The sequence below is a fragment of the Equus asinus genome, chromosome 2 (assembly GCF_041296235.1).
Source record: "Equus asinus isolate D_3611 breed Donkey chromosome 2, EquAss-T2T_v2, whole genome shotgun sequence".
NCBI lineage: Eukaryota > Metazoa > Chordata > Mammalia > Perissodactyla > Equidae > Equus > Equus asinus.
In genome coordinates, this window is record NC_091791.1 from 101,869,995 (window position 1) to 101,894,596 (window position 24,602).

General features: G+C 48.9%; 1 protein-coding gene across 4 annotated transcripts in view; it reads left to right on the forward strand.

The window, feature by feature from the left end:
- The window catches only part of NTRK3 (neurotrophic receptor tyrosine kinase 3), a 367,286-nt gene that overhangs the window by 282,540 nt on the left and 60,144 nt on the right, over positions 1-24,602 (forward strand). For all 4 annotated transcript variants that reach the window (XM_044761568.2, XM_070495631.1, XM_070495626.1 and 1 more), the window contains one exon: positions 17,617-17,747. In XM_044761568.2, coding sequence (XP_044617503.1) covers positions 17,617-17,747 — 131 coding nt within the window. The remainder of the gene's footprint in view (positions 1-17,616; positions 17,748-24,602) is intronic.

The window sequence follows — 24,602 nt, forward strand, 5'->3', positions numbered from 1 at the left end:
GCAAACTCGTGCATCCTCAGTTTCCCACCATGCTGAGAATTCAACTAGGCAGCCATGGCAGAATATGCTGGCCCCATACAAGGACGCCCACCAGGTGTCCCAGAGATTGAGTGGGGTTCCACACCTGGCCTCCTCCTAGCCATTACCCTCGAAGAGGTTCATGGAGCCCACCTAATAGCAATGTTGAAAGTTCAGGACTTTCCAGTTGATGAAATGGCCCTTGTTTGTGTCAGTGGTTTAAGGAGTTAATGCCGTGATCAAGGCCCAGTGTGAGTGTAAGGCCTCAGGTTGAGGAGAAGGTGGGTTCCCAAGGTTCTGATTTTCAATAACTTTGGTATTCTTGTGTTTACTGGTAGAATCTATGCTCAGATGACTGTAGTCTTCAGCTCAATATTAATTCAGAGCTATGATTGCCCTCCTGCTGAGCGCTGCCCTGGTTTAGTAACCAGCACGTGTGCCTTAGTTTCAGCATCCAGTTCTGCTGAAGCTGCAGCCACCTCAGCTGGTGCTGAATCTCCAGTCCTCACTCGATGTTTTCAGTCACAGGAGCCTATGGAATAATGATAAAACCCTCTGAGGCAGTCACTCATCTATTCAACGAATGGGTGTTGAGCTGCTGGGGTACAGTTCTGATGGAGACACAAGGAGCCCCAGCTCTCGTGGAGCTGGCATCCCACTGGGGAGACCAGATGATAAACAGACAAATAAGTCAGCAAGACAATTATCCGATGGCAGTAGTGCTATGCATGAAAATTAAAACGATGTCCTGTGATAGAAGCGACGCTTCGCAGTTAAATGGTTGGAGAGCAAGCATTCGGGGACAGGTGGTGGCTACTGTTAGGGCTTTAAGGCGGCACTGAGCTTGGAATGTATGAGAAGAGAAGGACAGGCAGTGGGGTAGAGCACTGAGGGTGGAGTGGGGGGATGGAGGAGGGGCTGGTGATGGGCTCAGAGGGCAGACTGGATCAGATCCTACGGCCAATGATAAAGCAAGTCTGGCTTTCTTTCTAAACTCAGACTTGAAGTAGAGGAGAGACATCCAGTTTCCCACTTCGCTTTTTATTAAAGATGACCCCGGCTGGCTGACCATGTTCCAGAGTCGGGGATGAGGGATGGGAGTGAGGTGGGGGAGAAGAGAGGCTCAGTGAAGAGACCATTGCCCAGGTAAGAGAGCGTCGTGGCTTGGACGAGGATGGCTGCAGCAGGATGGAAAGAAGTGGATCTACTGGGGATGTGGACAGATTTGAGAGGTGTTTCGAGGCTGCAGTCAACAGGATTTATCGATGGGCTCGGTGGCACTGCGGGAAAGAGCCATCAAGGAAAATTGGTGGACTAGGGGCTTGCAGCACTGAGTGAGTGGGAATACCATTTACCACACAGGGAGGCCCAGGGGGCGGGGGCAGGTGCAGGGGTAAGAAGTGAGAGTCCTCTTCTGGCTGTGCTTCCTGTGAAAGCCCACTAGACACCAAGCAGAGATGGCGGGTGGGGATCTGGACAATGAGGAGGATTTCACAAGCCAGAGGGCAGCTGAGCATCCTTCAGGGGAAGTTATTGGAGCCCCACCCCACATAGTCATGCCACCTCATCTCTGCAAGGAGGCCCGGGGACAGGGGAGGCTGAGGTGGTCTCACTCTTCTTGTGAAAACTTCCGAGTTCCTGCTTTCCCTTGGGTGGGTGAGTTTCCAAAATGTCTTAGCATCTACATGAACCGCTGCTTTTCATCCCCAGTATGTGGCATGTGCCCTGTGTTCAGTGTTTTATGCTCAGAACATCACTCAAATGCAGAGTTTGTGTGTAGAGCGTGGCTTTTGCTCTAGTTTTGATGTTACATGGAAAAGTTATATTGTTGCAACACAAATGACCAAATAGTCAATCTTGGCCATTTCTGTTCCTAAAAGTCCTCCATCCACCCTGTCCACAGGCCACTTCCATGCTCCCAGGCTCCCCTTTTGCCTCTCTCAAGCTCTCCTCGCTCATCTCCTCCCCGAGAAATACAGTCACCACATGTCAACGTCCAGAGCAATTTGGTTCTTTCCTCACTCAGCGCTGAGCCAGCTTTTGCATCTGCACTGACTAATTAACGTGCCCTGCTAAGCCAGGGACCGTCTGCTTCAGGTCCAACCCCCAGCAGCGTGGAGAGCTAGCGGGAACTTAAAATGTCTGTCTTCTTTCATAGTCACTGAGAGGCCACAGAAACAGAAGGAGACTTATTTCTCGCTTATATGAAGTATGTCACCCCTCCTGAAAGGACAGAATGACAACAGTCGGATGAGATGTAACCATTTATTTCCTCTGTGTTAACCTCATAGCAGCACAGCCACTCCCATCGGCCGAGAGCCCCCTATCTTCCAGGTGCCATGCTGGCTGCTTTCAACATATGATCTCACTTAATCTTACAACGATACCATGGTATAGGTGTTGTTAGTAGCCCATTTCATAGATGAGGAAGTTGAGGCTCCAAAAGGTGACACAGCTAGTGGCAGCAGAGCTTGGGTTTGAGTCAAGGCCAACCTTTTTTTTTTTTTTTTAAGATTTTATTTTTTCCTTTTTCTCCCCAAAGCCCCCCAGTACATAGTTGTATATTCTTCGTTGTGGGTCCTTCTAGTTGTGGCATGTGGGACGCTGCCTCAGCGTGGTTTGATGAGCAGTGCCATGTCCGCACCCAGGATTCGAACCAACGAAACACTGGGCTGCCTGCAGCGGAGTGCGCGAACTTAACCACTCGGCCACGGGGCCAGTCCCAAGGCCAACCTCTTAATGACGCCACACAACCTTCCACAAGGAGGGTGCCGACTGCACAAATGGACCCTCTGTGAGAGTGTGGTCATCATGACCATGAAGATCTTGATGGTGATGATGATGAAAGCTGACATTTAATGATGCTTGCCTAATTTACTTTTCTAAGTATTTTATACACACGAACACATCTATACAAAAACACCTCTCTGAGGTGGGTACTATTATTGTTACATCCTATTTTACAGAGAAAGAAACCAAGGACCAGAGAAATTAGGTAATTTTCCCAAGATCACAGAGCAAAATGATTGGTATAGGCTGAGTTTGATCCCAGGCGGTCTGGTCCCATAAGTCACGTTGAGCAGGGTTGGCCAGAGCCGAGCAGGTTGGACAAGGAAGCAATGAAACCCACTTCTCTGCCCTGGCAGTGGGAGATTTCTAGGCACAGCCAGAGAATGAGGTGGGGTGATCAGAGCAAGGCCGGCTTTCCTGGGTGGCTCTCCTCTAAACAACCTCCCCACCCCTGACGAAAAACAGAGTGGCATAGTCTTTAAGTCTGGAGTAAGCTGAAACACCTTATCAGTCATTTATATTGCTATTGTTGATGAATGATGGAATTAGAATATTCTCCATCTGACTTGTGGGAAAGTCATTTTTATCTATATTTTCATATTTATACACGAAGGAATCGGGGCTCAGAGAGAGTAGATAGTTTCCCCCCCATCAGCAGTCTTCCGGGACCCTCAAGACTCAGTTAGATGCCCCTTCCGGGTGCCGCTGGGTCCTCTCCTTAGCCCACAGGGTGCTCATCGCACTGTATTGGCATTGCCCAGTGACTCGTCTGTCTTCTGCTCTAGACCAGTGGGCCCCTGGAGGCCCAGCAGCGTCTCTTGTCCCCAGCCCATAGCCCAGTTCCTGACACTCACTGTAACTTTAATGCCTGTTGGTTGAATATATCACAGATTGAAGGAGTATGTGGCCCCTCAGCAAGTAATGGGGAGAATCTGGCTGGGTGCCCTAGTTTCCATCACTATCGAAATGACCATTTTTGTTGAACTGGCCTCTTTTCTGTCCAGGACCACCACCATGCAGGGGCCTGGGGTGGCTGTCCCTGCCAGCTAGGTTTGGAGCAAAGGTTACTTACAAGCTCTGTTGTGGGTGGACATTTTCCAGCTCTCTCTTAGCCAGGACCCGGACAGAGAGCCACTCACCCGCTAATGTACCATTCAGCCACTCCAAAGGCTCCATATGCCAATGTAACTGCTCCTCCAAGTCATCTCCACCTACTGGGAGCTTATCATGTGCTGCCCGCTGCCCTCTGGCTTCCCTGTTCCCTACTGTGTCCCCAGATCTCCTGACCCTTGTAGGAGACAGCAGATGACAAACAGCCTCCGTAAGCCAAGCAGAGGGCCCTGCTTGAAGGCCAATGGCCTGGAGCAGTCAGAGTTCTCTGTAGCTGTAAGTGGCAGGCAGAGGCTTCTGCAGACAATTCCTGCTTTTGGTGGGCAGGGGCAGTGGGTGCGTTCTTAGAGGAGAAAGGACTTTCGAGTCTGTGCTTGTCTCTGCATCCATAGATGCCAAGGCAAGTGAGCGTTTGTGAGGCAGCCCAGACTGAGCAATCCAGGATAAGAGAGCAGACATGAATCTTACAACTAGTGCTCACTAGACGCCTGCCACTGTGCTAAGAGGTTTACAGACAAATATTATCTCTTTTACTTACAAACATCTGAGGTGGGTCACACTTATCAGAAGAGACATCATCTCAGAGAGGTCAAGTAAGATGCCCAGTATCACACAGCCAGTCAATAGCAGAGCTGGGTGTGTCTAATGCCAGCACCGAGCCTTTAACCACCATGCCATCAGAAGTGCTTCTCCACTCCCTGCCCTTCCCACTCCCACAGGACCAGAAAACAGCACTGGCTCGTGGTTTCTTTTCCCCAACACACTCCTGGGAAATCTATGGCCAAAGATTGCACATGAGAAATGAAAGGACTTATAAAAAAAATCAGACCCTTTGAGATCACCGTGCCTGTCAGGGAACTTATAAATGCACTTTTAGGTGGTTTTATTTATTAATCCGTTTATTTCTAACATCCACTAAATGAAAACAGAACAGACAGCACACCAGGCTTAGAGCATGACATAGCTTTTCACACATGTGAAATCAGTAATCATGGACATGCACAACACACTCCACTTACCAACCCCTGCTCTGATAGAAACTTCTTTTGGGGGGAGGTCTCTTCATTTCAATGAGACATTTATCAAGTGGTTTTGCTCTGTTGCAGATAACATTTTTTTCCCCCATGACTGGTCTTCAATCCAAATATTTAATTCCTTCCTGATTTTATAACCTGGATATCCTAAATCATTCTGCCTGAGTCATGACCTGGAGTAACTGGAGATTCACATATGTGTGACCCAAAATCTCACAGATATGGAAAAGTTAAACAGGATGACATCCACATGTAACTGACACAAGACACATTTGCAGGAGGAGGCCATAGCTGCCTGGTCGTTCAGCTTCTGTACTTTTTGTGCTGAAAATGGGAAAATGGGTAAGTTCCCAGAGACGAGACACAGAGGCAAAGGGCCAGGTTATAGGGTAACAGAGCTGGTGTGGGAAATGGCTTATCTCTCATAGTTCTTTTGGCTGCAATTCCCAGGGCCAGGAGGGGCTGTGCAAAGAGAACTGTGCTCCAAGGCTGGCCTCTCTGACAGCTGGCAGGAGAGACACAGCATCTGAGGCCTGTGGGCCCTGCTTGAGCCGTGCACCCTGGAGGCTCAAGGAGCCCTTCACACCTACCTGGGGAGCCTGTAATGAAGATCTATTTCAGAGACAAAGAAAGCACGCGCGCACACACACACACATACACACTCACAATGAAAAGGTCAGACAGGACCAGAGCAGCTGCAGAAAGCAGTAATGAGCAGGCCAGCGATGAAGGCCAATAACCCACATGGAGAAGGAGCAGGTGGGTGAGGGGGTTAGGAAGAGCTGGTTCTCAGAGAAGGAGTGGAGAAAGGGGTGGTAAGGATCAGGAGAGGGAGGCCGCAGAGGCCTCTTGTGAAGACGGCCACAGCAGACAGACAGTGTGTAGACGTCGCCACATCAAGCAACAATCTCTTTTGAAAAACCAGAGGGGAGGAGTCCCCAAGGCCGGCGGGAGGGGGAATTGGGGTCCACCTGCAGGGGATGGGAGCATGGCTTCTTGGGGGGCTCCTGAGTACGTCTTCTGTGGATTCCTGAGGCTGATGCCCCAGAGGCCCCATCTTGATGTGTTGGGGGCCACCCAAGGATGTCCAGGCTAACAACGAGAGGTGGCCAGTTGTCACCAACACAGGTCTATGATATTCAATGAGGTCTTCTCTCCTCACCTGATTTTCCACTGACAGTCCTGACAGCCACTTGACCCCCCAACTTTTGGGATCTTCCAAAGGATTGGTAAGACAGAAATAACATTGACATCGTTCAAAGCCCAAACTTCTATGTGGCTCCGTTTCTTTGGGCACCAGAACTAGAAACAATGGTCTTCCGATCCAAGGCACCACACAAGAGTTTGCTGATGACTTCAGCCAGTGCCAGAGATAGCAAACTAGAGACTTGGTGAACTTGAATCGACCTCATCTGAGCTGCCAGGCCCACGGAGGGGTTCCAGGGGTCAGATAGGGGCGCCCAGAACTCCACCAGTTGTGGCTTTTTCTCAGGTTTTTGCAGAATTATAAGGTAGGGGGATGTTCAGGAGACAGGCCAGGAAACCACCGACCAGTGCGTTTAACATCTGGTGTGGGGGAACTCTTGGAAGTCAGCTCAGAGGATGTGGTGGGGAAACACCTGGCAGAGCGAGCGGGCTTCGACAGGGGAGGCTCCGATCCGGGATGGCGGAGGCCCTGCGGAACGAATCAGCTGGCCGCACCGAGCTCGGGCTGCCCACGGCAAGGGCCTGATGGCCGAGGACCCACCGGCTCCAGCCTCTGACCTTGAACCCCATCAGATACAGAGCTGAAGAGAGTGAGGACCAGAGCCAGAGGCTTAGAGAGGCTCGCGGGGGGAGGGGGGCGAGGAGGCCTGGCGGATGCCTTAGCTCGGGGAGTGGGAGCTGGGAATGGGAACATCCCTCTTGGAAGGGACCCAGCGGTGGACTCCCTGGGCCCCTCGACAGCCTCCGCAGTCTGTGGAGGCCGGCTTCAGGGGTCTCCCACAGAGTCCGGTCAAGTGGATGTACAAACACTGAGATCAGGCAAAGGGAGACTTGGCCGGGATGAATGGGGGCGGGGGGGTGGGGAGAGGGGGGCACGCGTTGAACCCACAGCAGAGAGCACTTTGTGCCAACGGAACTGCAAAGGAAGCATGTGCAGCTGAGCTGAGTCAGGAGGAGTAAGGGAGCTGGGGCCTCCCGGGCGGGGAGAGGATGTGCGGACTAGCAGGTGAGCTTTATCACCACCCCTCGGCACAGCTCGGGGAAGACAGGAAGCTACGCTCTGGGTGGGTGACCAGAGCAGCCACAGAGGTGTCTCCTTCCGCCCCCGGGGGCAAAAGCCGTTTCTCGGAGGGCATCAGCATGTCCTAGAAGATCCGAGTTACGTCCCAGTTTAAGCCCTGAGCAAAGAAGGGGAAAGAAGAGTCTTTCTTGAAGAAAGACCCTCAGGGTTAAGGGCCCCACGTGGGGATATCGGTTTGTAAATTCTCGTGGACAGGGTGTCCTGCCTTCCTTTTCCTTCAGAACCACAGCTCCCCTTCTCTCTGGGGCTTCCTGCTTTGGGCAGGGCTGAAATGGAACCTTCCTAAAGAAAGGCCCCTAAGATGGGGTCCCATGGCCTCAGTAGGTTCCCTGTTCCCTTCTTAGGGTACTTTGTGCCTAAGCTAAAGTCTTCATTAAGTTCCTCGCCGGGGAAAGAATGAGAGAGAAAAAACTTCTTCAGGCCAGGAGACAGCAGCATCTTTTTGCAACTGGTGAATGTGGCCTGTGCCCACATCAACCAGAATCCTGGGCCTTAGTGTACCGAACGTATATATAAAAGTCTGATACTAGCCTTTGCTAATGCCATGTGCTTTAGTGAGGTAGTGAGGCTGTCATGAGCTTGTTTTCTCTGAGCTACTCTGGGGTGAGCTGACTTTATGTCGGGGAGCGGCAAAGTAAGCAGAGGTGGTCCAGGACACCTGTTTTCCATTAGGGATGGATATCCTGAGGGGAGAGAAAGGTCTTTTTAAAGAGGATGGGGAGAAGATCTTATGGAGAACATAGGATTAAAGCCAGTCTTGAGGCCTGGGTTGATTTCTCCTAGTGGAAGTGGGAGAAGGGTACCCCAGGTAGGGGAATGGTGTGAGTGAGGACGCGTGGATGTGAACTCATGAGCTGGGCTCTGAGGTCAATGAATGACCAGGCTATCCATCTGTTGGACCTATTTAATGTATTTAGGTAAGGAATTCATGAGGAAGAAGCCTGGGGATTAGGGCAGGTTATCAGAGTTCCCAAATATCAGAACTGACACTAAAGACCAGAAACTGAGACTAAAGATTACCCTAAAGACATAGAGACTATAGGATAATGCGTATTGGACACCTGCTATGTGCCCCTGCACTGTTCTAAGCACCTAACACCACTTATCTCACTTAAAGATACCACGACTCCATGCGATAGGCACTTTTTAAAAAATCTCCACTTTACTGGTGAGAAAATTGAGGCTCAGAGAGATTAAGCCATCAGGGAGGATCATTGAAGGTTTGAGTAGAGGGCGGGTGGGAGGAAGGAACTGGCTTGTTCGTTTATGAACTTTACAGCCATTAGTTTACTCAAGCCACTTCAAGCGCATCACTATACATGCGTAACTTCATTGACTCCTCATGACAATCCAATGAGATGGACATTTTCCTAATTTCACTCATGAAAACATCAAGGCTTGAGACTCGTTTAGTAGATTGCCAAATGCTGCCTCCTAAGATGTGCTGCTGAATGTGAATTCGTACCCAGTTCTGCCTCACCTCACAACCATGCTCTGCCTCATTCCTCTTGGTCTAATACTGATGTTTATTTCCAAGAAGGCCTCCTTCTTGCCTTCCTCTTTGTGTATTTGTTTTTGTTCATTTGAATATATTGTTGCCTCTGACCATACAAGTCTTATAATGCCCATTCCTCCCCGTCTTGTCTGAAGGGGTTCTGTTTGCTACTGGATCGAAGGTAGCTGGTAGGCATGGAGGCCAGTGGTGTGTTCTGTGAGTGGGTGATTGTGGTCCTTTGCTTCACCCTGTGGTTCTCAGAGGCATTTCTGCTTCCTGACCTCAAGACTTCCTGTGTGAAGCTGCAGCCTCATGACTCTATGGTACCCTGCAGTCTATGTCTTGGCCGGAGCTCCAGAGCTGGAAGGAACAACCTTGAACGCCTTAAGCTCTGTGTTTGCTGGTGAGAAACCATAATGTCACCGAATAGACTTGGCGGACAGAGTTAGATGCCAGGGATGAGAGGCTGAGGCAGCATCCCTCGACAGTGCTGGAGGAGAAGGGCCTCTGGGGAGACTGAGATGCAGAATGCGCCCCTTGTATGGGCATTTTGAGTGGGAGTTTGCCACTGTCAAGTTGGAAAGGAAACACCCAGGCCGGAAGAGGGGGAGGAGGTGGGGAAGTGGGCAAGTTGCTGGAGGGACAGACTCCCAGTCCGAGTCTGAGCTTCATCTTTCAGCACCTAACTTCTCAATTCCAGATGCTTTCCTTGGGGGTTCTTTTGCTCTTTACTCTTGGCTCCGACAGTCAAGGCTTAACGAGAGCCAGAGGGGTCCTCTCACCATGGGAAGGGCCAACAGGACATGGAGACGAAGGAAGTGGGTATGAGAGGGTAGGCTTGGCTAGGGAAGCCAACATCAGGGGCCCCGTGGTGTCAGTAAATGCCTGAGCCCATGCTGGTCCAGGTCTGAGAAGTAGCACCTGGGGGCAGCGACACATCTGAACTTTAGCCTCGCTCTCTGAACCTCTTGTGTCAGGAAACGTGAGCTGGAAATAGCCCCAGAACAGACAGTCCTCCGCTGATCCTCTCTCTTCGCTGCTTCCAGAAACAGCAGGGTGTCTTATTTATTTATTTATCTTGGTGGGAACACAGCGTCTCAGTGTCCATTACCTCTAGCTTCAGGGTGCGCACGTGCCCTGGAGAGGAGACCCGGTGTTCCCTGAGCTTCCGCAGACGCAGACCACAGGGGTACTTTGTTTAGAAGTCTGAGCACCGGAGACTGAGTCTTAGGATGTGGGTCTCGGAAGTGTCCTGGTTCGATGTGATCCTGGTTCCCGGGGCCAGCCTTGGAGACAGCACATAAATAAGGCTGCTCTTTGGAACTTCCTGGATCCTGTCCCGTTCTCACTCATCTTTCCTTTCTTTTTACTACTCCCTCAGCTTTTCTCCTTCCTCCCTCTTTGTAGTGTTCTCCCTGCTACAGTCCCGAGGAGGACATTGGAGGGGGTTTTAGCTCGTTCATTCATTCATCAAATATTTAGTGAGTACCTGCTCTGTATTGGGCCCAGTCTGCAAACTCAGTAACACATGATGTTGCTCTTTTGACGTGAGCAGCTGCCAGCACCCTTCAGAGCCTCTTTGCAAAGGCATCAAATTCTGAAAATAATAGGATGGGGAAGTCCCAATTCAGTGAGAAGAGCCTTGGGATGGGACACGGGCTGGCCAGCAGAAACATCATCGGGGGCTCAGACAAACAGTCCTGAGTCAGCCTTACTCCAGCAGAATGACAACAGCAGAAGGTGCTGGTGTTCATTCAACTTGGAATGCTTTTCCATGTCCTGGTTACCCTCATCTGGTAGGTAACTGGGGACAAATTTTAAATTCTAGGCCTCCAAGAAAAATTCTGCAGAGTTCTTTTGTGGGCTCTCCAGCCTTTGAAATGTCTTCTCTTGATCCTTGACATGAACCCTGGAGTCCTCTTGTTTTCCTAACCTGTAAATCATCTGGGGATTGCTTTGCAAGAGCAGTTATTGGGAGAGTGTAGCCCTGCTCTGCTCATCTGTCCAGGTGTAGAGCTGGCTGGGTTGGCTGCAGGCCACTGCAAAGGGTCTGTAACCGGCCGGGGGCATGTTTACCTGGTCATGCTCTTATGCAATACTGAAGGGGAAGTTAGTGCCACTTGCGCTGCCATGCACAAGCAAGCGAGACGCAGCCAGCGGGGCCATGGGAAGGGGTGAGGGCAGGTCTGTGATGGCAGGCAGAAATTCCTACCTCCAGCGAAGGCAGGGGTCCTGCCCTCTCAGTGGTCCCCTTCCTCCTCAAAGATTCAGAGCAGGCCCTCCGCCCCACTCCTGCCACTTCAAACACCACAGTTGGAGCTCTAGGAATGTTATTCTTTTCCATTTAAAGACATTCCATTTCATGTGTAATTAAATGTGTGGTATGGAATTAATGTTTTCTTCTGAGCATTTTTGGCAGCCTGAGACCCTAGGGTCTGGCCAGTGCAAAGAAAACACACGCTTCTCACAGATCCTGCCTTCCTCTCCCATTCCCTCTTCCTCCACCTCCTGCCAAGAGATTCCCTCCTCCTTCATGCACACAGTCGCCCTCAGGACTCACCTTGTGACGTGAGAGCCCCTGAGGCTGTCGAGACCCTCTGCTCTTCTGTGGGGCACTGGGGTCTTGGATTTCTGCCTTCTGGTGCCATGCTCATCTCCAGAAAGCGTCCTTGCTGGTCCTGTTGAGCTTAGGTGGTGACAACCAAGGGTGGCAAGAATGAGTTCCACAATGAAATGACTCTCTCTGTCTTTATAAATGTGATTGACTTCCATTGATGGTTCAGAAAGCGGTGTTTTCTTTCTGGAGTGGGAGTTACAGAGGCCAGGGGGCTGTCATGATGGCAGGTGGGACAGACCGCTCATATTAGAATTTAGAGTCTGGTGGCCCACCCCTAACAGCTGGGTGACCTTGGGCAAATTGCTTAATCACCTTGAACTTCAGCTTCCTTGTCTGTAGCACTGGGATAGCGATGCGTGTTTAACAGAGTTGTGAAGCTGAATGAGACAATGGGTGGTGAGCGCCCAGCACAGTGCCTGGCTCAGAGTGAGTGCTTGATCGATGCGGTTATTTATATTATTAACAAGGGCACAAGGAGATAATAGTAGGTTAAAAGAGACAAGCAAGAAGTGAGACAGAATGGATGGGGGCGAGATCAGAGAGGTCTCAGCAAGGAGCCTAGGAACCAACCAGGAACTGGATATTATGATGGGATGGTTATGAGAAGCCATCAGGGGCAGCTAAGAAAGCAACTGGCCAGCCCTCAGGCGTGCTGGGAGGGCCTGCTTCTGAGTCCCTTGGATGACAGCCTCAGGGAAGGACCATCTAGGCGCTGCCCACATGCATGGCCTCCTCGGTCCATAATTAGCTGAAGCACTGGGCGGCTGATGAATTTCTGTGAAGGCATTCTGGTTCTGGCTGAGGGAGCACGCTGGCTTTTGGGGACTGACTTGGCTGCTTGACATACAGCAGTGTCAGGATCACCATTATTTATAACCACCGACCCTGGGAACTCTGTTTTTTCTCTGCTAATCAATGGCAATCTTTCGTAGGTGTCTGTCTCCGCCTTTGAGCTCTTTATTCTATTGTCTGACCAACGTCCTCCCACAAACTATTTTGGACTCTGAAGGAGGAGGAGATTGGGTGTCGCCGGGGCAGGCTCGGACAGGCTGCCGGCGACCCCTTGAATCGGTGCTGGCTCCTCGCTGGGCAACCTCATTCCATTTTATTTCAGGAGAAAGTCACCTGCTCCAAGTTTCTTTCTAAGCCACCGGTTTGTTTGCAGGCAGATTGAGCTCTTACTTAAGATGAAGATCTTGCGGAAAGGAAGGAAACACACTTTTGTTAAATGTCCATTATATCTCAGACATTTCCTATTATCTCTATTATCTAAAAATTTTAAATCAGTCTTCTAAACAACCCTGCCAAGTAGATGTCCAGCATTCCCACTCTACGGATAAGGAACGTGGGACCGAGGGATGAAGCGTGTTAGTGGCAGAGTAAGGACTCAGACACAGACCTGCCTCTGTTCCCACCTCCTCAGTCTCTCAGCAACACCATTTTTGGGGGGTTTTATGCTTTTTCTTCATCCCTGGTCAGCAGAGTTGAGCAGTTTCTGCCTGTCACACCTCCATTTTCACAGAACATAGAGGTGAAGCGGACAGTGGTCCCCTGTGTCTCCGGCCATGTCTGTCTATCCAGCGGGTCTGTGCAGGTGACAAAGGTGCTGCAGGAACCCTCTGTTCCTCCCAGGATGAGGCAGCCTGGTGAACAGGGGCAAGATGAGGGGTGACCACAGCCTATCCCCTGACCTCTCAGGGCTCTGAGGTCTTCTGTACAGAGGTGCCTGGTGACCTCTTTAAATTAGGGATTCTGCTCTAGGTCAAGCTTGCTCCAGGCCTGGAAGACTTCCCAGAAGACTTCCCACACAGACATGGAATAGTTGCCTTGGTCCTTGGTACAGAAGGAAATTTGTGGAGCAGTAACTAGAACACACCAGTCCTCGTTCTGTGTTTGTGTCTGATGACCCCGTCGTCCTATGGGAGTGGGGAGCCCTACAGGTGGCCTCCTCTGGCAGATCTCAATTGGCAGCTCTCTTGAAAAGAGGAGGGAGGGAAGAGCTAGGCCAGAGGTGCCAGGAGCCCTTTCCATTTCGCAAAGATCCCTCCGCACGGGATACCAGCCCCTTGCTCTCCCCAGCAGCCCCTTCACTGAGGGAGATTGGGAGGTCTTCCCACGGCCAGGGTTGTGTATCTCCCTCTCTCCCCCTCCTCTGTCAGTGTCCCGGCGGTTGAGCCTTGTGACCCAGACTCCGCTGGGTCAGCCAGCCAGGCAGTAAAATGAGATTGATGCCTGCTCCTCCTAGGAAAATCCATCACGTTTTGGCGTGTGGGTCAGATGGCTTCAACAGAGGCAGCTCTGAGCAGCACTGTGTGAGCTAAAAATAAGCCCAAATAGGGGTCCAAATAAACATGTGGATGTCAGAAATGGAAATGGCTCACTCCAGCCATTCCCCAGGGCCTGAGCAGCGCCCTTCCCTCCCACACCCTCCACCCAGGGCCTCAGGGGTGGTGGGTTCCTACACTTTCCCTTGGGAAGATGCTGTAATAGAGTCCCGGGATAAGCAGAGTAAGAGAAATTGGGCAGGAGCAGAAGAAGGGGAAGATGGAGGGTGAAGCTGCTGTGGACCGGATCATCATGGTGGCCACAAAGTAGGGGAGGACAGAGGACAGGCAGCCTCGTGTCATGGAAAGAATGCGGGATTGGGAATCATCAACAGAAGAGAGTCCTTCCTTGGCCGCACTTTAGCTCTGTGAACTCTAGAAAGACACTCCCTGCCTCCATTTTCTCCTCTATGAAAGGGGTACCCCAATACTTATGTCTCTGGGTTATCATGAGATTCGAATGTTGAGCAAATCGCAGGATTGGGCACGAATTAATCCCCTTTGCCCTACTTCTTCCCACTAAGATTCAGGGAAGGAAGCCGCTCGGATTGTGTTTTGAAGACTAGTCTCGTTGGTACCTGGGGTTGTGCACATGGAAGTGATTTTCCTGGTGGGTTTGGCCCCGATCCAGCCCCCCTCTGCCAAGTCTCCCCGGTTTCCTCGCAGAGCTCCTCACCCCATGGCTGGGAGGAAGCACTCTCCTCGGGGAGGACTTATGGTGGGATGGAGTCTGTTTTTGTTTTCCATCCCTTCTGCTGCTCCTTTTCAGACCTCACCACCCCATCTGTGGACCGAGCTCAGGGATTGGTCTCAAACTGCTTCTCCTTGAAGACAACTAGAGTGAGCCAAGGCTCTTTTATTCTGAGCCACTGGGTGTTTCCACATCTCTGAAAAAGATCCATTTGCAGATTTGGGGAAGACACTGGTCTGGGGGAGGCTTCTGCTTGGCCTTTTTCATGTAGGGAGCAGACCCAGTTTCCAGGAACATGACTACCTGCCCCCTGCCGCGGTCAAGGCTCACAGCTGTCAAAGCTGCCCCCTCCCTCCCACAGCTGGGGCTTCGCAGCTGCCATCAGGCTCTCAACTCCTGGGAGGGAGGGGCAAGAAACCGCCTCCCAGACGCTGCTCCCACTTGGCTTGTCTGACTCCTTCAGGGCCTGGGATTCTTGCTGCCCAGGGAGGGAGAGAAGATGGAGGATTCCAAGACGTGACTGATGCCCAGCAGCTGGAAATGTGTGGCCCCTCATTGAGCCCTCAGTTCTCAGTTTGTGCTCGCTGTAGCTGAGCGAGTAGCTCTGGGGAAGCTGGTGAGGTCACCCGGCCCAGGTTGCACTTAGGGACCCAGAGATGGGCCCAGAACATGAGGAGGCAAGAGAGGCATGATCTCCATTGCGTGGACGAGTAGTTGAAGCTCAGAGAGGGGGCATGACTAGCCCGGCCACACAGCTAGGGAAGGGAGGAGCCACTGGAGGTAAGTCCAGGATTGCAGCCTCCTCTGATCTTCAGGTGGCGAGGCATGACTACAATATTGGTGGGCTTGGGACTTGGGGAGGCCAAGCTGCAGAGGTGGACAGCTGTCATCAGCTGGCTAGTTCCTCGCCCACCAATGGCCTCCTGTTCCACTGGTTCTCAAAGTGGGGTGCCAGGCCAGCAGCATCAGCATCACCTGAGAACTTGCTAGAAAGGCAAATTCTCAGGTCCCCATGGGAGAAGGGCCCTCCAGATGATTCTGATAAAGCTCAAGTTTGAAGACCATGTCTATTGCAATGCAAGGGGGAGGCTGGGGTTGGGGTGGGCTCTGGGTCCAAAGGTGATTTGTCCCCAAGTGGTTTGGCTACTCTGGTGGTGACCTTATGCTCTGGTTTCTAGTCCCATCTTGGCCACTAGTCAAGGACTTCTGATTTGGCCCTTGTTTCCTCTTCTTGCAAAATAATGTCACTAATGGTGAAAACACCAGGACACACTGACATTTTAGAGGACTTGAAGGCTTACAAGCCTTTACAACAAAGTTCACGTCGTGGGTAAGCAGAACTTGTTTTATACCCCCACACCCATTCTGCAGACAAGGAAACTGAGACCTAAGATGTTTTATGGTGTGTGCAAGCCCGTAGTGTGTGGAGGATCCAGGCCTTGAAGCAGGTGCCCCTGACTTCCCGTTCCTTACCAGTCCCTGTGTGTTGAGAGGTGTGGGCCTGGCCTTGTAGAGCTGCGTCACCAGCCCTGTCTCCCCTCCGAGGCTGCGCCAGGATGCTCACCTTGCAGGCACCCGTGCAGTCATTGGCAGGCCCTTGGGAATCATTATGCGGCAATGAGCAGAGGCCTCCCTCGAGAGGTCGTGACCTCCCATTTTCTCTCTGTGGGAGACTCTTTACCCTTCTCCTTCAAGGCTAAACAATACCATTCCTCAGAGGCTGGGCCATGGTGACAGAGGGCGTGAAGGAGGGAACCAATTTTCAATCACCTTGTTGTAAAGAGCAGGGCAAAGCAGCCGCCTGGCACCCTGTGGCCTGAGGAGCAGCCCCCGCACCTGTGAGTGTGTGCATCTGTGTTCCTGGGGAGGAGAGAGGGACAGTCTGCAAGTGCCTCCTCCTACAGATCCTTGCAGCAGGTCATCTGGGACACGGTGGGGATACAAAAGATTCTGATAGGAAAAATAAGAAGAGATTTGTTCAGCCTATTCTGAAAGGAATCCCCAAGCCACCAGAGCACTGTCTGAGGCTTTGCAGCCACACCCCTGGGTCCCTGTCATAGGGCTTCTCCCTCGTGGGGACAATCTGCCATGGTCCTCTGTCTGCAGCTTTCATTTTTTTGGCAAGGTCATTTGAGACATCCCTCTCTCCTGGCGCTGCGGTGCTGTTCCTCATGTGGATACGGGTATTTAATGAACAATTAATGGGTAGGTCAGCGAGTCGTCTTGGCTCGCTCCTTTCATCACCAGCCCGCTTCATGTACAATTTCTTCGCAGCATTCTTTCCAAATGGGTGGGAGGGCCGAGGTCACGGCTTTGCTTTCTCTTGCAGACAGACCTAATTAGGTTGCTGCATTCGCCAAGGCAGTGGCGCCCCTTCTCTTTGCACAGCCACCGGCTCTGGCGTGGCCTCTGCGCTTTGCTCTCGTGATCTCATTGGTCTTCTCTCTCTCAGAGGTGGGGCATTTGTCAAGTAGAGGCTTCCCCCAGATAATTCTAGCTACCACTTGGTGGTCTCTGTCACGAACCAGACATGGTGCTAGGGCCATTCCAGCGCACATGCTGTAACAAGAGCCAGTGCGTCCCTGTGCGTGTTTAGTTTGCCCCAGGCACTGGGCCAAGCCCTTCTTATGGATTATCTCATCTAATCTTCTCAAGAATTCAGCCAGTAAGGTATTGGTGTTAATCCCATTTTACAGATGAGGAAATTGAGGCTCTGGGGTGAAATAGCTTTCCCAGGCTCAAAGGCTAGCAAGGAGGTGGAGCCAGGATTCTGGAATACCCTGGAGACCGGACTGTGCACATAGACAGCACCTGGGGGCTGGTTAGGATTGCAGAGTCTCTGACCCACTGAGTCAGAAGCTGCATTTGAACAAGATCCCCAGGGCATGCCTGTGCACAGTAACTGCTGAGACCGCTATATACTCTCCCCAGCCACGATAGCCAATTACCCCAGAATCCTGTGCGTTCACCACGATCGGCTCTGTTTTCCAGCTGAGGAAGTGGTGGTTTAGAGAGGTTGGGGCTAGTCAAGGGCAGAGCTGAGACTTGATTCTGGGCAGGCCTCTCAACCCACAAGGTGACACCAGTTTCCATGTCCAAGTTGGGGTGCTAGAGTTTGCCTCTCCCTGCTGTGGACTCAGGAGCAGAGCTCCCCGCTCTAGACCCCTGTGCTCTGCTGTCCCCCGTGCCTCTCACGGGGACAAGCACGCAGGACTGACTTGACTGCTCTCCTCTCTGTCCCCTGCTACAGATGTGCAGCACATTAAGAGGAGGGACATCGTGTTGAAGCGAGAACTGGGCGAGGGAGCCTTCGGAAAGGTCTTCCTCGCCGAGTGCTACAACCTCAGCCCGACCAAGGACAAGATGCTCGTGGCCGTGAAGGTAAATCGCGGAGGCATGTGGGCCTCCAGAAGAGGGCTGGCGGGGGCCGGGGAGCGGGAAGGAGCGCTCACTCCATTCTGGAAGATGGTGTAAACTGGCTTTAGCAACCGCACCCAGGGCCCTGGTTCCAAGGTCAGGGAAGTTTCCTCTGGACCAAAACCAGCTTCCTTTGGATTTGGAAGTCAAGAGCCATAGTACGTCAGAGGGCTGTGCCTGGGTGCAGCTGGGGGAACAAGTTAGGCCTGTGAAGGGCCCTGGGTTTATTCTGGAGGCCCTGGGCTCAGCTCTGACCCCAGCTGGCCCTCCTCCCTCCTCAGTGACTTTGTAGGATGTGTTGACGCTCCTGGACTGTCACTAGACCATTTCTCAGGAGTGGAGTTGGCTGAAGGGTGGGTGACTCAAGGACACCCTGGGAGCCACAGTCGAGGGCAGCAGACATCACTGGGAATGGAAGGAGATGAGGTGGGGGGTTTAGTACTGAGCACAGGGACAACAGTGAGTGAGGCTGGAAGAGCTTCTCAGAAACCCCCCAGGGGATCCAGGTTCAGACCCCAAGGGGCAGCATGCCTGAAGGCATCTGGCTCCTGGCAGCTGCTGGATGGGTCCATTACCAGCTGTGGAGCCAGCTGTGCAGATGTGCAGCTGGAGCTGAATCGCTTCGGGCAGGAGAGAGGGGACTTTCCTGCCAGCAGTCTCCCTCCCTAGCCCTGCCTCCAGCAGGGAGCAACTTCTGTAAATCAATGTTGGACCAATCTTTTATTTTTTTTATTAATGTTATGATAGATTACAACCTTGTGAGATTTCAGTTGTACATTTTTGTTAGTCATGTTGTGGGTACACCACTTCCCCCTTTGTGCCCTCCCCCCACCCCTCCTTTTCCCTGGTAACCACCGATCAGATCTCCTTATCAATATACTAACTTCCACCTATGAGTGGAGTCATATAGAGTTCGTCTTTCTCTGACTGGCTTATTTCGCTTAACATAATACCCTCGAGGTCCATCCACGTTGCTGTGAATGGGCCAATTTTGTCTTTTTTATGGCTGAGTAGTATTCCATTGTATATATATACCACATCTTCTTTATCCAATCATCAGTTTCTGGGCATGTAGGTTGGTTCCACGTCTTGGCTATTGTAAATAATGCTGCGATGAACATAGGGGTGCAACGGACTCTTGAGATTTCTGATTTCAGGTTCTTAGGATAGATACCCAGTAATGGGATGGCTGGGTCACAGGGTATTTCTATTTTTAACTTTTTGAGAAATCTCCATACTGTTTTCCATAGTGGCTGTACCAGTTTGCATTCCCATCAACAGTGTATGAGGGTTCCTTTTTCTCCACAACCTTTCCAACATTTGTCGCTGTTGGTTTTGGATGTTTTTGCCAATCTAACGGGTGTAAGGTGATATCTTAGTGTAGTTTTGATTTGCATTTCCCTGATGATTAGTGATGATGAACATCTTTTCATGTGTCTATTGGCCATATTCATATCTTCTTTTGAGAAATGTCTGTTCATGTCCTCTGCCCATTTTTTGATCGGGTTGTTTGTTTTTTTGTTGTTAAGCCGTGTGAGTTCTTTGTGTATGATGGAGATTAACCCTTTGTCGGATAAGTGGCTTGTAAATATTTTTTCCCAATTAGTGAGCTGTTTTTTTGTTTCAATCCTGTTTTCCCTTGCCTTGAAGAAGCTCTTTAGTCTGATGAAGTCCCATTTGTTTATTCTTTCTATTGTTTCCCTCAACTGAGGAGTTACAGTGTCCGAAAAGATTCTTTTGAAACTGATGTCAAAGAGTGTACTGCCTATATTCTCTTCCAAAAGACTTATTGTCTCAGGCCTAATCTTTAGGTCTTTGATCCATTTTGAGTTTATTTTGGTGTGTGGTGAAAAAGAATGGTCAATTTTCAATCTTTTGCATGTGGCTGTCCAGTTTTCCCAGCACCATTTGTTGAAGAGACTTTCTTTTCTCCATTGTAGGCCCTCTGCTCCTTTGTCGAAGATTAGCTGTCCATAGATGTGTGGTTTTATCTCTGGGCTTTCAATTCTGTTCCATTGATCTGTGGACCTGTTTTTGTACCAGTACCATGCTGTTTTGATCGCTGTAGCTTTGTAGTATGTTTTGAAATCGGGGATTGTGATTCCGCCAGCTTTGTTTTTCTTACTCAGGATTGCTTTAGCAATTTGTGGTCTTTTGTTGTCCCATATGAATTTTAGGATTGTTTGTTCAATTTCTGTGAAGAATGTTCTTGGGATTCTGATTGGGATAGCATTGAATCTGTAGATTGCTTTAGGTAGTATGGACATTTTAACTATGTTTATTCTTCCAATCCATGTGCATGGAATGTCTTTCCATCTCTTTATGTCATCGTCAATTTCTTTCAAGAAAGTCTTGTAGTTTTCATTGTATAGATCCTTCACTTCCTTGGTTAAGTTTATCCCAAGGTATTTTATTCTTTTCGTTGCGATTGTGAATGGGATTGAGTTCTTGAGTTCTTTTTCTGTTAGTTCATTGTTAGTGTATAGAAATGCTACTGATTTATGCACGTTAATTTTATACCCTGCTACTTTGCTGTAGTTGTTGATTATTTCTAATAGTTTTTCTATGGATTCTTTGGGGTTTTCTATATATAAGATCATGTCGTCTGCAAACAGCAAGAGTTTTACTTCTTCGTTACCTATTTGGATTCCTTTTATTTCTTTTTCCTGCCGAATTGCTCTGGCCAGCACCTCCAGTACTATGTTGAATAGGAGTGGTGAAAGTGGGCACCCTTGTCTTGTTCCTGTCCTCAGAGGGATGGCTTTCAGTTTTTGTCCATTGAGTATGATGTTGGCTGTGGGTCTGTCATATATGGCCTTTATTATGTTGAGGTACTTTCCTTCTATACCCATTTTATTGAGGGTTTTTATCATAAATGGGTGTTGGATCTTGTCGAATGCTTTCTCTGCATCTATTGAGATGATCATGTGGTTTTTGTTTTTCATTTTGTTGATGTAGTGTATCACGTTGATTGACTTGCGGATGTTGAACCATCCCTGTGTCCCTGGTATAAATCCCACTTGATCATGGTGTATAATCTTTTTGATGTATTGCTGTATTCGGTTTGCCAAAATTTTGTTGAGGATTTTTGCATCTATGTTCATCAGTGAGATCGGCCTGTAGTTCTCCTTCTTTGTGTTGTCTTTGTCAGGTTTGGGGATCACAGTGATGTTGGCTTCATAGAATGTGTTAGGGAGTACTCCATCTTTCTCAATTTTCTGGAACAGTTTGAGAAGAATAGGTATTAAGTCTTCTTTGAATGTTTGGTAGAATTCTCCAGAGAAGCCGTCTGGTCCTGGACTCTTATTTTTGGGGAGGTTTTTGATTACCGTTTCTATTTCCTTACTTGTGATTGGCCTATTCAGATTCTCCATTTCTTCCTGATTCAGTTTGGGGAGATTGTAGGAGTCTAGGAATTTGTCCATTTCTTCCAGGTTGTTCAATTTGTTGGCATATAGTTTTTCATAGTATTCTCTTATGATCTCTTGTATTTCATTGGTATCTGTTGTGATTTCTCCTCTCTCATTCCTAATTTTATTTATTTGCGATTTCTCTCTTCTTTTCTTGGTGAGTCTGGCTAAAGGTTTGTCAATTTTGTTAATTCTTTCGAAGAACCAACTCTTTGTTTCATTGATCCTTTCTATTGTCTTTTTTGTTTCAATATCGTTTATTTCTGCTCTTATTTTTATTATTTCCCTCCTTCTACTGACTCTGGGCTTTGTTTGTTCTTCTTTTTCTAGTTCTGTTAGGTGTCGTTTGAGGTTGCTTACGTGAGCTTTTTCTTGTTTAGTGAGGTGAGCCTGTATTATGATGAATTTCCCTCTTAGGACTGCTTTTGCTGCATCCCAAATGATTTGGTATGTTGTGTTCTCATTTTCATTTGTCTCCAGATAATATTTGATTTCTTCTTTAATTTCTTCAATGATCCATTGTTTGTTCAGAAGCGTGTTGTTTAGTCTCCACATTTTTGCACCTTTCTCTGCTTTTTTCTTGTAGTTGATTTCTAGTTTCATAGCATTATGATCAGAAAAGATGCTTGATATTATTTCAACTCTCTTGTATTTATTGATGTTTGCTTTGTTTCCCAAAATATGGTCAATCCTTGAGAATGTTCCATGTGCACTTAAGAAGAATGTGTAACCTGCTGTTTTTGGATGAAGTGTTCTATATATATCTATTAAGTCCATCTGGTCTAATTTTTCATTTAATTCTATTATTTCCTTGTTGATTTTCTGTCTGGATGTTCTGTCCATTGGTGTTAATGGTGTGTTGAGGTCCCCTACTATTATTGTATTGTTGTTGATGTCTTCTTTTAGTTCTATTAAGAATTGCTTTACAAATTTTGGTGCTCCTGTGTTGGGTGCGTATATATTTATAAGTGTTATGTCTTCTTGGTGGAGAGTCCCTTTTATCATTATATACTGTCCCTCTTTGTCTTTCTTTATCTGTTTTGCTTTGAAATCTACCTTGTCTGATATTAGTATAGCGACACCTGCTTTCTTTTGTTCATTATTAGCTTGGAGTATTGTTCTCCATCCCTTCACTCTGAGTCTGTGTTTGTCTTTGGGGCTGAGGTGTGTTTCCTGGAGGCAGCATATTGTTGGGTCTTGTTCTTTGATCCATCCTGCCACTCTGTGTCTTTTGATTGGGGAGTTCAATCCATTTACATTTAGAGTGATTATTGAGATGTGGGGGCCTACCACTACCATTTTGTGTCTTGTTTTCCGGTTTTCTTCAATTTCCTTGTTTCTCGAATGTTGGACCAATCTTTGAACATTATTGGCACAGGTAAGAGTCAAGTCACCTCGCTGAGGCACCCCTGGGTCTCAGGATCCCTGCTTTGGAGCGTGGGGTGGCCTCTGTGGGAGCAGTGAGCAGGCCTCTGAGGCCAATGTGAATTCTGCATCATGTTCTGGGCTGGGAGCAGGAGAAACTGCTCCCCATGAGTATTCTCACCTGGACCTCAAAAGGGTCTCATCCTAAGCATGGGGCTCTGATGGTGCCCTCACAACAGCAGTTTCATCCTCCTGCGACTTTTGGGTCTCTGTGTTCGTAGTCTTGTGTATCTGCAAAACAGCTTTGTCCACGGAGGATAAACGACCTCCACGGACACAGGAGGTGCTGTGTGGACCACAGGCCAAGCATGGGAATCAGAGAGCCTGAGGGGAGTCTCAGCCCCAGCACTCATTAGTTGTGTGACCTTGTGAGAGATGCTTAACCTCTATGGGCCTCAGTTTCCTTATCTGTATAATAGGAATTATAATATCTCCTCCTCAGAATTTTGGTGATTAAATTATATAACATATGTAAAATCCTCAGGTCGCCGCTTGGGGCATCGTCCCAATAAAGAGTATTTGTCTCTGTTATCATCATTAGTCTTGATGTTGCTGTTATTGAATGTGCTTAGACACATGACGTATGAGCTGCCAGGCTTGCGTTGACATCTAGAGTAGGCATTGCCAAAACTTTTTCTCAAAATGGCCAGATAATAAACATTTTAGGCTTTGAGGGCCATACCTTCTTCATTGCAGCTACTCAACTCTGCCCATGTAGTGGGAAAGCAGCATAAAAAATACATAAACTAAAGGTGGTGGCTGTTTTCCAATAAATTTTTTTTCACAAAAATATGTGTTGTCTGCTGACCTCTGCTCTAGAAAATAAATAAGGAACTAGAGTATTGCTGCCATAAAAGGCTAATGATTATTATTGCTAGACACGCCGAGAATAAACTTGCTCGGTGTGTCTCCATAGACGGGGGATGCACAGGTGAGCGAGCTGTCTTTAGACAGCTTGGACCAGGAATGTGGAAAGGTGGAAATGTTTCTAATTTTGTCCCGAAACTTAGAATCTGCAGTGCCCTGAAACTTTTAATTTGCAGGATGACACTAATCCGCTGGGTGTTCCAGCATCCGTCTGGCGATGGGTGAAGAAATGGAACATTTATTGCACTTTGAGCAGGAAATAAAATGATGGTCTAAAACCGTGGGAAACGTTTCCCACTGAGTGGTGTGACGTTGAGGGGTGGTACCCAGATTGGCTAATGCAGAAAATGTGTTTCTGTTTTCATCCTTTTAAAAGTGTTTCCTTTTCCCCTTGGATCTGGTGACCCCGAGGAGGTGAGTGCTCTGGCATTTCACACCATTTGCCACCCAGGGGATCTGCCCAGTGGGCAGCCCTTGAAGGAGACCCTCCTCTCCTCTGGAGAACAGCCGAGAACCCACCCTGTGTCCTGCTTTTTATCCTCTTTAGCTTTTCCTCATTTTTTTGGGCTCCTTCCACTTGGGTTTGTTCTCATTTTGATGCAGGGTAATTGTGGACTTCCAGAGAACACTTCCAAGTATTACTCAAGACAAGGTTTTCCCAAAATTGTGGTTTTAAATCCATTGGCAAGAATTTTTTGCTCTGCAGTTGCTATGGTGGAAACAAAGAACGGAAATCCCAGCCTCTGTTTCGAAGGTCCTTGCAGTCTCTTGCGGAGACAAGATGAATACTTGTGAAAGACATGGAGTGCAGGACGAGACAGAGCATAATTTCTATATGTGTGTAGTGTAAGTGTGACATTAAAATCATGTAGTTCACAATCTTTGTAAATAGGTGATGCTGCTTTTACACAGTCATTTGACAAACAGTGCACTTGCTCAGAAGATCTCAAGAAAGTCTCCTCTGATATCAAATGCCAATAAGTATATGAGAAAGGTGTCCAATCTAATCAATCATCAGAAAAATGCAAATGAACCATAATGAGATACCTCTCTCCACCAAGCAGAATAGCTTAATAGCAGTGACAATGCCAAGTGCTGACAAGGATATGGAGCAACT